Source organism: Cydia pomonella, chromosome 5 (genome assembly GCF_033807575.1).
Source record: "Cydia pomonella isolate Wapato2018A chromosome 5, ilCydPomo1, whole genome shotgun sequence".
NCBI lineage: Eukaryota > Metazoa > Arthropoda > Insecta > Lepidoptera > Tortricidae > Cydia > Cydia pomonella.
In genome coordinates, this window is record NC_084707.1 from 15,773,003 (window position 1) to 15,789,475 (window position 16,473).

At 38.6% G+C, this 16,473-nt stretch overlaps 1 protein-coding gene across 1 annotated transcript in view; it reads right to left on the reverse strand.

Annotated features, from left to right (window-relative positions):
- The window catches only part of LOC133517825 (E3 ubiquitin-protein ligase MIB1), a 346,372-nt gene that overhangs the window by 4,219 nt on the left and 325,680 nt on the right, over positions 1-16,473 (reverse strand). Inside the window, exons 12-16 of the mRNA XM_061851267.1 lie at positions 5,142-5,400; positions 2,582-2,768; positions 2,066-2,319; positions 675-882; positions 145-401 (exon numbers count right to left, since the gene is read on the reverse strand). Of these exons, the coding sequence (XP_061707251.1) occupies positions 145-401; positions 675-882; positions 2,066-2,319; positions 2,582-2,768; positions 5,142-5,400 (1,165 nt within the window). The remainder of the gene's footprint in view (positions 1-144; positions 402-674; positions 883-2,065; positions 2,320-2,581; positions 2,769-5,141; positions 5,401-16,473) is intronic.

The window sequence follows — 16,473 nt, forward strand, 5'->3', positions numbered from 1 at the left end:
ATTCGTACATTTCGTACGACATTCTTACAATGTTTTTCTTGAGCTTTCGGGAGATTCGCACAAACGTTCCGAGATACGAGAAAAAGGAAACCAGGATGCCAAGCGTAGGTAGACGAAGGGTAATTTATCTTTTGACTATCATACCTGCTCCTTGATGTCCTGCAACTGCTGCTGTAGCTTCTGCACGTCGGCGGGCGGCGGCGAGGTGACGAGCGCGGGCGCGGGAGCGGGAGCGGGAGCGGGCGCGGCGGCGGCGGCGGGGGCGGGGGCGGGGGCGGAGGCGGCGGCGGGCGGCGCGGGCCGCGAGCCGTTGTTCATGTGGTGCGGCGCCGCCGGAGCGGGGGCCGGCTGACCCTTGTTCACTTGAATTTGTGCCAGGTTGCTGCTGCCCTCCTTTTCTACTGTTAACAAAAATCGTCAAGTCTAAAATATAAAGTGCGCTTGCTGTGAAAATTACTAGCTCCAAAAAGACACGCTTTACTGTAGTGTATTAAGCCATAACCCGAAACAGAGGGCCTAGCTGCGTCTTTAGGTGTCTGCCTCTCTATCACTCGAATATGTAAGCGGAGCGTGCGGGGCGAAATCCATGTACAAAAATCCTCGGAATCTCAACGCCACGCTCCGCCAAAAACGGCGCTGGGTGCTCACCCCCGAGGCCGTAGCCGTATACTTACGGTCGATGTTGTGCGGAGCCACGACGCCGTGCTGCAGCGGCGTGCGGCACTCGACGCACTTGCGCATGAGCGGCGCGCACGCCGCGCACGCGCACACGTCCCCGCACGGCCGGAACACCACCGTGGCCGGCGCCTCCGAGCACACCACGCACTCGCCCACGCGCTGCCGGGACGTCACGCATGCGCGGCAGATCAGGCACTTTTTCACCTGAAATAAAAATATATCTCATCATCATCAATCACTTACAACTTGTATTTTCAATAAGAAGAAAAAAGTGTAATAGGCATTTAAGACACGATGCTGTTTAGGTATCATTAGTGATTTTTGAGAAGTGATCTTGAAAAAAAAAATTAATGGACACCTTAAGGGCCCGAAGTAGACGAAACGTACGTAAATGGTGGCATATGTATTCACGATGTTCATATCAGTGAGGACGAAAGTGCAAGCCTTCAAAAAGCAGAGGCGAGTGGAGCTCGATGCGAAACGTGACGAGTTAAAGGCCTGACCACCGCGGTCATCAATTACAATTTTGTCGGAGGGGAGCTGACCTGCAGTGAATGTGGCCGTATATTTGCTGCTAAAATCGGTTATGTCAGCCACCGGAGAGCTCATGAAGTTCGTTCTCATTAACCAGTAAACAGTTGCCATGGTCGAAGCTGGCCAGGACAGGATATCGGTCTCACCTTGTTTAGTATGACTATCTTAATACATTTTCGACATTCGGGATCACGAATCACCCAGTATGTCAGTGTGTCAGTTTCTTAGTACTACATTTCATACAACTTCCATTGAAGAAAATCCAGGAATCTGGAAATGAACTTTGCTGTAGGATAAGGATAGCAACGGACTACAATTTCGATTGATACGATTACTCGACGTCAACTCCACCGTCATTCTTGAGTCGTACAGTCAGCGTCAAATACTTTGTAGCAACCAAAGTAGCCAAATAGTTCGGTACACCATATATTTAGTATGGTGTACCGAACTATTTGGCCACTTTGACTGCTACGAAGTATTTGACGCTGACTGTACATTCTAATGTCATCACCACCAGTTTTCAGTGGAGGGAACTGCGAACTGTCCCTATTTACAGCGAGAACTTGTATTAGGTGCGAAGTGTAGGTAGATAAAGATTAGCACTCTTCTTCTCTGGATAGGATCCACGTGAGCAAACTCTTGTAAATCAGTGTGCTATCAAATATCTTACGCATCATAATAATTCGAACATTAGTGCCCGTACAGGCGGTAGAGGGTGTCACTTAACTTAAAAGCAAACAAGATACTTGTCCGCCGCGAGCCCTGTGAGCTAGATCCTAGAGACCAGCGCTGCCGCTTCGCTGTCAAGAGTTATGTTGCTGTGCTTTCTTTACATTATAACAACAGCACTCACCCTTGCAGCACACACGTTGCAGCAGCATATGTGCCCACACGGCCGGAAGAGAGTGTCTCTCTTCGCATCAGAGCAGACGAGGCACTCGTCCGCGGTAGGGTCGGTGTGAACTGTCTCCTCAGGGACCGGCGCTGCCGCCGCCGCGCCTGCTTCGCTGTCGGGAGTCATGTCGTTGCCGCCTGTGCCTTCCTTGCGGCATGTTGTCAGCGTCTTGCATAGGTTCGGGTCCGGGCACAGGTCGAGTGGGGTTTGACCTAGAATTTGATACAATAAGTTTTTATTTGGTACTCACTCAAACGCAATTAGGTATGTAACGATATTCTTATTTTTACACGATTGTTGATTTTTTGTAGTATCGTCTTCATATTCCGGTGGAAATAGTTTTTTACAAGTACTGTCCTATGAACATTCTAGAATAAAAATGTGTATCCCAACTTTGCGTAAGTTTAGGTATTAGGTATATGAGTTTTTCCGCGTCATTTTCTTTCACCAGTTATCTTGCCACAGTATAACCACCTTTCTTATTCTTAACGGTGAGGTCGGCGCCGTGTGCGGCGAGGAAGCACGCGATGGACGCGGAAGACTTCTTGTCGTGCGCGTGCGCCAGGCCCGATAGCAGCGCCGCGTCGCGCGCGTCCTGCAGCCGCCGCAGTTGTTGCAGCGTGTGGTGGCGCAGCGCCTCGTGCAGCGGCGTGTCGCCGTCCTGAAAAAGAGTTGTTTATTGTATCCATTTACAATGTATGGATATTACGTTCTGAATAGGGTATCCTTTTGTCTATTTTGAATTGATTCTAAACACATTTTTGAGGATCTACGATTTATTTTTACGTTCGAGATTCCACCAGTTTTGGAACACACACACATACGAACAAAATTAGATGTTTTTTTTTTATAAACGATAATAATCGCCCTTAAGCTGAATTTATTAGAAACTACGAAGATAATAACGAGAATATGAACGAGATAGGCAGTCAAAACTTACTTCGGGCTTATTGTGCTGAGACTGTTAAGGAACACGTCCTGGCCAGGCAGTTGAAGTAGGTATGTACTTATAAAAAAAAGATATTTCAATGTCGAAATTCTGGATAAATCCAAAAAAATCTGGTCGTCCTTTATGAGGCTGGCATCTCGGCCGTATCTAACATAATTACATAGCGTGTATGGAAGAATGTGTGTGGTATGACCTCACACTTGATTCTTCACCAAATAATAAAAAATATGTAATTACCAAAGACACGTGCCTAATGCGAGGAAGAGGGATTTATCGGTGTAATTTCAGGACGTCTACCTAGTTATATACTTTGTAAGTAGTTAAAGTCATAGTCTACCGGCTTGTTTTTTTTAAATAATCAATACTCATACGCATTTATTAATAATATCATTACATATTACACGTCAAAATTGAAATTAAATAAGAAAGATTAAGTTACAATTACATTATATATATATATATATTTTTACAATGGTGAGGATAATGTTAATTAGATTTGCTTCATAAAATTATTATTTGGAATGTCAATTAAATTGTAAATTATAAAAGTCATTCCGGCTGAAAAGGCATGGGAGAGGATCCATTTCCTAAATTCTCGCGTAAGAGAGTTGATCGATTCTGTCATGGTGATGTCCATCCATAGTCAATTTGTTATACTTGAAACTTTGGGGCCCCGTACCTGCATAGCTTTGGAGGACTTAGTCAGTCGGTGGCTGACTAATATGCGGTGTGCTAGCTAGTAACTCCGTAAAAGGACGCAATACAATTAGAGACCATAAATTCTCTATAAACAATGTCACTAAGTAGAAAGTTTAGCTTTCGAGTGGGTACCATCTCCTTCCACGAGATGCTTTGATGACCCCTAATCGTAGTTGCTGGGGAGTTGAGCCGGAGCGGTTTGTGTTGCCTAGAGCAGATAATATCGCGCATAGCTGTGCTAGTTTTGTTTAGTATGCGGCACAGTGTCAAACGTTCTTACCAAGCTTTTGTTTTTGCTTACTTTTTATCAAGAGCTGTAAGTTTTGAGATAAAGATTTTAGTAGTCTCTATGCTACTAATAGCTATCTATTTGCCGCCGAGGTATGTATAGTGCTTTTCTCAAACATGCCATGAAATAAACAACAAAAAAATCAAAGTTTTATTTTTAAAGAAATTATAAATAAACAAGACAAAAACTAAAACTAACGTGTGTATTTCGCTATATTTTGACTCGGTTTTAATAGAAAACAGATACTTCATAAGTTTATATTTGTATTATGTTTATATTATCATTTATATTTATATTATGCTTCACCTGCATAGTGGCCTTAAGCATGGAGTACAATGCCCACAATGTTGAAGACTTTTTAGTTTCTGCCATTTCTTTAAAATATGCCAAAAACACGTGTTCTGAGAAACTGTGGCCATTTATTTTTTTGGTTTTCCAATTTATAAAATTGTCATTAGTAACAATATATTTCACCTTTGATTTTTCCGGCAGCAAGTTCTGTATAGCCAATTCTGCTTCGGCTCTTAATTCAGGTGGGGTGTAATCAATAATCATTTCTTCGCCGGTAGTTTAGTCCGAACTCATATTGAATTATTTATAACAAAACAAGATTACAAACAACAAAATTAAATTCGATAAAACAGAATTACAGCGAAAAATTATCAAGTTTCCCGCCAAACCTTTTTTTCTATACGGTTAGAGGCACGTTTGAGTAGACATTTTTACCGCTACCTAATATTTAGATGAAATATTAATATTTCAATGTATCTATGTATAGTTAAGAAAAAAAAAATTATAATAATGTGTTATTTGTTATGTTCATGTGGATTTATTATGTAAATAAAACTGCACTAAGTATATACCAAATCGTTTATTGTTTTTTTTTTATCCGCATAGTGGCAGAATGTCATGATGCCTGTGCCACAAATTTATGTGGAATGGAAATTAAAAAAGAGGACTTTGCCGGCTTAGGCCTGCAAGATTTGTATGAAATTCCATTAACGACCTCTTGTCCTAGCCGCAACTGAAACGTCATACTTCGCAGCCTATTATAAGGAACATAACATCAATATTTCAATGCATGTTTGAGAAAATACCTTGTCGCAGATGTTGAGGTCAGCCCCGTGCGAGACGAGCAGCCGCACTATCTGCGTGTGTTGTCGCTCGACCGCCAGGTGCAGCGCGGTCTGCAGGTTCGCGTTCTGTAGATCAGGCCGCGCGCCGCCACGCACCAGCAGCTCGGCCACCTCGGCGTGGTTGTTGAGCGCCGCTAGGTGGAGCGCGGTGTAGCCGTCGTCCTTCGCGTCGTCCACTATCCACGGGCGCGGGAGTTTACCCAGCATTATCTTCATGGCACTGAAACAATAACAGAAAGATGTTGTAACTCAGAAAATTGTTCTGAAATTGCAGTAGAATCGTGTTGACAAACGATAAATGACGCAACACGAGTACTCCGCCATGAATATCATATAATGTATTAATAATGACATATATTTTTATTATCAAATTTATATTTTCGCCTCTTAATCAGTTGTATGAACATCGTTCGAATATGAAATAAGAATTCGCATAACAACGGGGCTCTCGTTTCATATTTATTAATCATACACAAATACTCAATGAATTTTACGTGATTTCAGTTGATTATACTATTATAATTTTATATTGTGCTCCATGCTGACAAACAAGGCTATTAAGCCGCCTATAACAAAGTTCCGCGCATAAAAGTTCGACACAAAAATAGCCACTTATAGTTATGCAGCTATTACATAGTATATATTTCTTTAGTCAGATCATAAGTCACAAAGATTTTTTACTCGTAAAAAAGTTATAAGTAGGTACAGAACTCTTATTATTCATATATATATGGGTTGAACTCTTATTTAATGCTAAGTTGCTTCTAATATACTTAGTAAGGGCATAAGTTCAGTCACAAAGATTTTAATTGATAAAATGTAATACAAAGCTTGTAATCTAAAAAGTTTGCCATGATTTGAAAGCTTATTTTATACTGATCAAAACGTAATATAATTTTATTAAAAGTTAGATTGCATCTTTATTTACTACTTATTTACTTTGGGATTGTCGTTAGACGCGAATACGCGGGTGGGTTGTGAAAAATTATACTTTATAAAAGGTAGTAAAAATCAGTGTCACACTAATAAAATAGGTACAATTGTTTATTTGTATAAATCTACTTTATTAGAACGTTATTTCATCACCAGCATTTAGTTTTCCGACAAGTCTGTACGTCAGCTAATACCCTTTAAACTTAAGGTACTTTTCAGTGACACGGTAATTGTAACTGTTCATGTTTTACCAAACCTACTCGTTGGATGGCAGTCAAAAATAAACGTGTTAATGAAAAGTACCTTAAGTTTGAAGGGTATTAGTTGAAGTACCGACTTGTCGGGGAATCAAATGCTGGTATTTAATTAAATAACGTTTTATGGTTCTAATAAAGTAGGTTCATACAAATAAAAAATTATTCTTATATTATTAATGTGACAATGATTTTTACTCCTTCCTGCATCTAACGACAATCCCAAAGTAAACAAGTAGTAAATAAAGTTGCGATCTAAATTTTAAACTAATTATATAACGTTTTGATCACTATACAAAAAACTTTCAAATCAAGCTAGTTTTTTTATTAAAAGCTTTGTTTATATTTTATCAGTCAACACTTTTTGTGACAGAACTTATGACCTGACTAAGTAAATAGTAGCTCGCTAGAGTAAATTTATTTGTACACCCTACCTACTTGAATAAACTACTAAGTACTTAACGGATTAATTGACATAAATATAAAATTTTCTATTTGACGGGTCTACTATAAACGGCACGTGGTACGCTATAACTGTCAAAAAACATAATCCATTCTCATAAACTCAGATATTTTGGTATATATATGTATATCACTAGAGTAAATTGGTATGTATATAATCTTAATCTTGATAAATGTGCTAAGCGTGCGTGAGAAGTTATTTAACTTGGGTTCTGTCTTGTTGTCGCATGAACAAGATTTTGGCATTTGGAAAAATGGTAGAGATTGTTGAAAAACGTTCAATATGCTTTACGCCGCAAATATATACACTCTGATTTAAATCTCCAGGCAGAACCGATATGTCGAGTTGGTTGAACCGAAACAGAAATAACTCAAGAGATCGTAGCATCACTTACAAGTTTCAGATCCAAACACGACTAACTGTGGAAAGATAGATCTTAGATAGTAACGTTATAAAACTTGAATAAGTACCTACTATTTTATTTGGACGTTACATCACGTAAAAGAAGTTGAGGTGGTAATAATAAACCAATTTCTTCAGGGTTTGGCATTCATTTGTCGGAACACGTGATTATATTTGATTAATTTTTAAAATATGATTATGGAATACTTATCGTAAAAATATGTGGGCTTTCTATTCTATTGTTGCTACCTACGCCTACTAAAACGAAATTCGACTTTATATATTTAAATGTAGAGCCAGAATCGGTGACGATGTCGGCAAGGTCGATAAACTCAAAAAGTCGGATTTGAAACTACCAACGGACAATTGAATGGATGGAAACAATAAATTAAGTGGTACACATTTTAATATGCTACGTTACGTTCAAAGAGTAAAAACGAACGAACTAATTAAATAAGGTCAAACGAGGCCGAGCGGCGGTGCCGGGTCTACTCACTGCGCGTGCAGCGGCAGGCCGGCGCGCCCGGCCGCTCGTCTCCTCGAGTTCGGCGCGACCACGCGCGTGGCCCGTGCACACCCATGCAATCGGATTTATCGCATCCAACACCCGACCCATCAAATATACAATCTCATTTCTAACCGTTACATTTTGTTTTCCAAGGAAATCCGTGCATCTCATATGAATTACAATGTGATACGGACCGCGTTTTTCATAAATATACATGTAGACGATTCAATGCATTTACTTGGTGAAATTTTTGAAACAGAATCAAGTGCATATTGTAAGTGATTGGATGACAACAATGGATATATTACACAACATCACAGTATGGTGAGTTGAATGGTGTTTCCAGAAGTATACTCAGGCTACGTTTAGTATCAGAGCATCTCTCCTCAGTATTGAAGAAACTATACAATTTAAATACGATGCTAATCAACATCGAGCAAGCTAGTTGTCTGAAAAAAAAAAAAAACTAAACGAACGAGAAAACATACTGCTTCCGGTCCGGTTACCAACAAAAATAATTTGATTGTATTCTTTCTCTACATAATTCTGTGGCCAAACTGTTCTGAATAAACAACAGGGAAAACAAAATAATAACTTTTTCCGCAAGCTGCAATTAAGGACGCGAATACTTTTGTTTATTTTGAATGTCTGATTTATAGTGTTACGAATTTTATCTTGTTTGGGGATGGCGTCCGGTAGTTTCCGGGGAGTTTTACGTCGTGTGAGCGGCATAAATCGGTATCGGTATAATAGTAAAATGGTATTGGAGTGGCGAGTGCCGAACACAAATTATACGATATTGACACAGTGCGGGCGTGGGGCCGGCGGCGCGGGGCGGCAGGGCGCGGGCGCGACCGCTGCACGCCGGAGACAAGAGTTATTATAATTGTAAAGCAGACCTACATATTCACCTAATGGTAGGCACACCATTACAGGATTGTCTTTTACAAGGACAATAAAATCTCTGCATTATCATGATAACGCGCTGAAATTCTGCTCCCTGTCATATACAGCGCTTCTGTTTATACGTGCGTTTATTTCACTTCCGGGGCTTCTTTCAGTATAATTCAAACGCAGAGTGTGAAATGGCCATCTGATCAATTATAACAGATCTGTGTACGTACAAATATTTCGTTAAAAAAATCAGGGGCCCATCTGGCAAAAAGTTTAATTTCCACTTGCAATGCTCGTAAAACTGACATTTAAGTTGCATGTAAGCGGCATAAAATTGCTTATTACACCCTTATTAACTTAAATATAAAGTTCAAAATCTGCCATACAAACTGCCCCCACCTGCGCGCCCCCCACCGCCGTGCTCCTGACCGGCGCGTCCTCGAACAGCCTGACTAGGATTTTGAAAAAATACAGCAAAATATCTTAAAATATTGGATATTTTTGTATAATTTCCTCGCAATCGAAGAGAAAAGCAGAGTGTATAACTCAGGCATAAACGTCCATTTTCATCTCCGACTATATAGTCCTGAGGAGATATCTTTTTTTCGTTATACGTTAGATTTTAAGCTCGAACCATGAATGGCGATACAAATCTCGCGCGAAAAATCTGAATCGAGATTGGGTCTTTAGAGATCTCTACCGTGAGACTATTGAGATCCAGATTTGACAAAATAGTTAAAAATAAGTTATTTCAATCAAAAATCCCTAAGGATTCAATATACACATACTACCTGTTTAGGGTACTTGCTAATAGATTGAATATCGAGAAATCGCTCGAGATCTCGCAGTTTCGAGTCCTCACGAAATCGAGATTGCATAGTACAAGCAGTACGAGCGACGTGGGAAGCATCATCGGCCTAGCAAACATAATGATTACATTTTATTTATTATTAAAATATTCACTTTCGTCTTACCTTGCTATGAAAACTGCGTGGCTTAGATACTGAATTGTAATTAAAAATTAAAAACGGTCAATGAAAACTAAATAATTTGATGAACCCCACTTGACACAATATGCCGATTTGATTTTTTTTTTACACCAGCCAGTGGCGGGTTTTTCTTTTTCACAATATGGCGTCTGATACCTTCATGTCTTAAGTGACACTTAGACAATGAAGACTACTCGATTGACGCTAGAAATATTAGAAACATCAGAATCGGACCACGCGTTGGTCTTTATGGTGCCAAAAGTAATAAACATAGGTTCATATATATGTACACACATATATACACGTATACACACATATTGAAAAACACTTTACCCTCCTTTGCGTTGCCCTGTACCTAGGGTAAAATTGCACTTGCATCAACAAGTGCAAGTTAGATGACAACGAAATATTATTTTCATTCAGTTCTCCTGATGAATGATGGTGAAGGTGGCTACGGAAATTCAGAAGCTCGCAAAATATTTGTCCTTCATATTCGTGCAAATACGACCCTATCACTTTCGATTCCGATATTAAGTTAGGGAAAGTGATGGCACACTTGGGTAAATATGGCCGAGTGTATTGTCAGTGTAAAAAAAAAACACTCTCAATTAAAGCGCGTTATGGCTCCTCTTCACGATGGCCCAGCGCTGGCCCAGCGAGATGGCCATGCAATGGCTGACACGCCACTACACGATGGCGACATTCAGTTGCGATCTATTCGTCTTCCAAGATGGACGTGGGAGCATTAGCCGCTGCAGCAATTTATTTATACGCCACGTACCAACCTTTTCTTAATCTGCACAATAATAAAGTAATTAAAAAGAAATGACGTAGAAGATTATGGTGGATGTTATCTATCCATCGCAATGAATAAATAAACTACTTATTATAGTTATTATGGGACAGTATTACACAAATTGACTAAGTCCCACGGAAAGCGCAATAAGGCTTGTGTTGTGGGTACTTAGACAACGATATACATATAACATATACATTTTTATTTTATTTTATTTTTTATACTACGTCGGTGGCAAACAAGCATACGGCCTGCCTGATGGTAAGCAGTCTCCGTAGCCTATGTACACCTGCAACTCCAGAGGAGTTATATGCGCGTTGCCGACCCTAACCCCACCCCCCCTCGTTGAGCTCTAAACACATAGAACTAAAAAAAATACTTAAATACATATAAATACTTAAATACATAGAAGACATCCATGACTCCGGAACGAATATCCATGCTCATCACACGAATAAATGTCCTTACCAGGATTTGAACCCGGGACCATCGGCTTCATAGGCAGGGTCACTACCCACTAGGCCACACAGGTTGTCACCTAAGTCAATTTAAATTTGTGCAATAAACTCTTCAAAGCTTTGAAACCTTACTAAAAATCATTACTTGTCTCTTCCTTAATGTGCCGCTGTGTTGGTATATATTGTGCATATATATATAATTTATGTATGTATATTTAGATATGTAGGTATCTAATATTAATTTCTTTTATTATTGGTATATTTATTTATTTAAATTGTGAATGTACTGTATATACAGATGTCTGCGTAATGTATAAGTAATTTTCCTAATCCTCTAACTAATTCGTGCACTATTTGTTATAAAAACTTGTTTTTTTAATATCCTGCTACCTTATTTCTATAGTTTTGGTCTTTATGTTTGGGGTTCCATGTTACGCTTTCTCCCCGATATAACTCTAAAAACTTTATTCTTTCGTGATGCGGCCACATACTCGTCATTTTTAATCAAAATAATACACAGCACGAACGTCCTCACTCGACCGCGTTCGAGCACGCACTGAGGGATGGGCCACGTGTAGATGCGGACAGCCATCGCTGGTCCACTGCCTTTGATGTGCGGACGAAAAACCGACACCGCGGCCATCCCACCGCCATCCCGCGCGCCATAAGCCATCCGACACCACTACCCTCTCTACACGCTGGCCCAGCTTAGTGGACCACTATGATGGTCCATCGTGTAGAGGAGCCATTAGATGAGTAGGTTGAACAGGTACAGTCGGCAACATTAACATGTCCTAAGCCACATCCCTTAGCATGGATGCATTGCGAACGCACCACCGCAATATACATTACATCCACTATGATTACTCTGCTGCCGTCTATTACAATGAATTATATGTATACAAGGCTGACTGAATGCAAACATGATCTATGTATACGCACATTATGTATGTACTTTTATATCGAAGTGATATGAATATCATATTGTACCTTGGTTTTATAACGACAATTTTAAATTAAAAATTAAAGTCCTATGTCATATATTTGTTCCTGAGTCATGGGTAATGAGTATTTATAAATATTGATATATTATATATATCATTGTCTAAGTACCCACAACACAAGCCTTATTGAGCTTACTGTGGGACTTAGTCAATTTGTGTAAGAATGTCCTATAATGTTTGTTTATTTAAATGTTGTACAGTTATGTAGCTCCCATAAAGCATTGAAACTTTCGAAAAAGATAAATTTTAATGGTACAGAAGAAAACTGACTATTTTTTTAGCCATTGACGTGTTACTTTACAAACAATATGCAAATGTACGCACTTAGTACAAATTTTAATTCGTAAGGATCATTTTTCGTTGAATCATTAATAAAGTTCAGTAAGCACTCCTACCCTCAGCTCACCCAATCATAACTCATAAAAAAATTAAAAATTTACATATAAATCTGAAGTCTGATTACGGCGAACCGTAGCCCCATTGCTATTCTTCCACAATTCCCATGTTGAAAAACATTGGGACAAAAACGGTACTTACGTTCTTTTACCTCGTGAATATTTTCGTAAAATTGCCTGTGACTGTTTGTGTCGGTTTTGGAACCGCGACCGTAGCTTTTCAGTACCGAACCTTTTCGCCCTTTAGGCATTTTATTCGCAACACTTCCAGCACGAGCGGTATATTCGAAATACCAAGCTTAAAATTTGTAGCGGGGAAAGGTGAGGACTTCTGGGTTAGTGAAAGCAGGAGTAGTGTAGGTAAGAATTTGAGTCTAATGAGTCTAAATTCAAAGAACTCAGTTTTCAAGCTGTGAGTCGAACGTCTGTAAAGCGTGTGTGCAGTAGGTTCAGAAAAAGTAGTTTTATAAAGTCGTAGCGCTTTTTGGATCACTATTGATTCGAATTCTGAGTTTTCGCTAGATAGAAAAACATCACGAACAAAAGTCAAAAATTGTGCACAAAAGCAAAAAATATGAAAAGGCTTCTAAAATCGGCATTATCATGTTTGAGGGAACGTATCGATTACTTTATTTTTACTTAAACTAACAAAAAATTCAAATAAAAAAACATGATATCCGTGCTCCCGGGCACGCACTTCCATCTCGCTCACGTTTACGCTCAGTGAGAGAGAGAGAGAGAAGAACTTGAACTTACCGGGCCTTAAAATGACTTTGAGACTAATAAATCAAAGTAAATAAAATTATCAGCTATAACTCGTTTTGTGTATGTAAACTATTACTGTTAAGTTAAACAACGCGTCTTTAAATTGTCTAAAAAGGCGCGAGAGCCTATAGAAGGCTCAAGTTTAAAAGTAATCAACATTCGACATAATATATGGAGTTTACATTAGAATTACTCCAAACCAAAGACTCGATTCTATGCCAACACTAGGTAAGGTAGGAGACATTGTTCATTGTTAAAGCGCCCTTTATAAAACACTTAAATTACCAAACGGCAAAAAAAGCGTTTTTAATACAATTGCTCAAAAAGTGCAACTTTACGTTGCTGTTTAGCGTGCAGAAAGTTGGTTTTCGCGAACTAGTGCTTTTCACTTTTCAATTTTTTTTAAATTACACTTGTTCCAATTCAATGTTAGTTTCCTTTAAATTTAAAAGTCGTAATGAACATAAAAACCTACTGTTAATGTAAGAATAATAAAAATATACATATTTTATATTTTATTAATTATCTCTCCATCATTACCTATAACACGTTTATTTTTAGGGTTCCGTAGTCAACTAGGAACCCTTATAGTTTCGCCATGTCCGTCTGTCTGTCTGTCTGTCTATCCGACGCTTTGCTCCGTGGTCGTTAGTGCTAGAAAGCTGAAATTTGGCATGAATATATAAATCAATAAAGCCGACCAAGTCGTACAATAAAATCAAAAAAATTAATTTTTTTAGGGTACCTCTCCTACACGTAAAGTGGGGGTGAACATTTTTTTTTGCTTCAACCCTACAGTGTGGGATATCGTTGGAAAGGTCTTTCAAAACTAATAGGGGTCTTCAACAAACATTTCTTGATAAAGTGAATATATATATACGGCGATAATTGCTCCGAAAGAAAAAAAAATGTGTCCAACTTTACTCTAACAGGCTCTAACTTTTGAACCATAGGTCCAAAAAATATGAAAAAAATCTTAGAAGTAGAACTTAAAAAAGACATTAAATGAAAACTATAGCGGATATGATCAGTTTAGCTGTTTTTGAGTTATCGCAAAAGTTTCCCCTTCATAGTAAAAAGACGTACACCCACAGTTCATCCGTTGGTTAACAATCTACCATACTTTAAGCTCCAGTTTAGCTTATTGTGACGGAAGAGTAACTACGGAACCCTACTCTGAGCATGGCCCGACATGCTCTTGGCCGGTTTTTATATTTAATATTGGATATTGATAAACCGTTCTTAATAAGTTGTCTGAATGGAACGGCATAGCTGCTGAAACGCCTGTTAGAGAAGAGGCGTTTTTAGGGTTCCGTACCCAAAGGGTCAAACGGGACCCTATTACTGAGACTCCGCTGTCCGTCCGTCTGTCCGTCCGTCTGTCACCAGGCTGTATCTCATGAACCGTGATAGTCAGCCAGTTGAAATATTCACAGATGATGTATTTCTGCTGCCTCTATAACAACAAATACTAAAAAGTACGGAACCCTCGGTGGGCGAGTCCGACTCGCACTTGTCCGGTTTTTTTAAGATATGAAGCTACTGCTAACTTAGTTTTGCAAAATCTAGTCATACCTTATCAAATAACTCTTCATGGGCAATCTCACGCAATTACCTATGTACTAGTGTTGATCGTAATACGAAAAAGCAATTAAAGCAACCAGCACTTAGTATTTGTACCTGATGGACGTTGTTGTACGGTAGCAATATTCACAATCATTACTAACACATGATTACTTACTGGAAAATTGTAAAACATTGGAAGTAAGTAAGCATATTATAATAGGAGACGCTTTTATAACGAAATCAATACCATAGTTAACTGTGGTTCCTAATATTTTCTATATTTTACCACTGTGACCTTTTAGGGAGACTGATTTTACCCCTATTTTAAAATGATGCAATCAATGCAAGCACCTATAAATTAATTTTAGTAACAACTCTGTTACTCCCATGGAATGAGTTTTTAACTTCAGTGGGGGTAATTACCCCCAGGTTCGGAACCGAGCTATTGTTCGTTTACATGACACAGTTGGAGATTATGTAGATAAGAAGCAGAGTTTTGAGATAAAACTGAATTTACTGGTTAGATATTAGTGGTCCAAGTGATCATATTCCTACAGTGAGCTGATTCCCAACGGATCGGGAATAGTAAGTTATGGAAATGTGCGATTGGGGCAGCAGCGGGCACTAGTGGCCAATAACAATGTCGCATTAATATTCAACAGACGCTCTTTGGACGTTCAGTTGCTTCGCTCTGCGGCCAGCTTCGCTGCGATTCTTTACTTTTCTCGCTAAACCATCATCGTCCACTGAAAACTTGAAAAACGTACTTTATTGCGACAGCTGGCCACTTTCTATAGAAAAGTCAAAGTATCCCGTCTCCATTAGTCTTGAGTGTAAATAATTATATAACTTAAATATAATTAAAACTTGTTGGTTGGTTCCTGTTGAGAAATATGTATGATATACATATATTTAATATTAGGAAACAATCGTAAGTAGAATATACAGTCTACAAAGTCATACAATGCATACTACTAATATTATTAATATAAAAGTCATAAGATATGACAAATTGCTTTTTATGACATTATTTTAAATTGTCACACACCAGTTCGAGAAATAACAGACAAGTGTTTTGCTCATATTTAAATCGTAATGGCATAAGTTTAACAGTCTGTGATATTTATGCATAAATTGCATTTTTCACCCACTTTCATCAGTCCTGCAGAATGTAAACCACACCAAAGGCGAATTTAGGTAAGTTTTTGGTAGTACCCTTGTAGATAACTGTAATAAATATGGCCGAATTAACATTCACTAAATCGAATTAAGACGAAAGTGGAGGACCCGTTCGAAATCGCCTTTTCATACAAACGTAGTCCGCATTTTCCTCTCTGGATATTAACATTATTGAAAATATTTTGTAAAAATTTGATGTATATCAACCACAGCTATCTCCCTACGTGTTTTTTTTGAATTTATAATTATTTTGAGAGTTAGGACCATTTAAAAATTTGTATGATCCGTAAACAAATCTAGTGAAATGAAAAAGCGTGTCGCGTTTATTGGCCGATTTTGTCTTTTCGCTAAACAGAGTCAGGGAAATGATGATATGGATTCGCCATTTTAACATCCTGCGTGATTTGATCATATCCCTTGGTGATTTGTTCAAATCTCTGTTTTCATCATTTCCCTGCGATATATCAAATTATGTAAAAATATTTTCTATAATGTCAATATCCAGAGAGGAAAATGGGGACTATGTTTGTATGGAGAAGCAGCCGTCCCCGTTACTCTTAAATGAAACTGGATCGTCGAATCGAGTACATGAGTATATTTCTTCATACTAAGTAAATTCTATTGATCATAACTGTATACAAGTCCTGTTATATATTTAATAGTCAAATAACTAAATTACCTTAAATA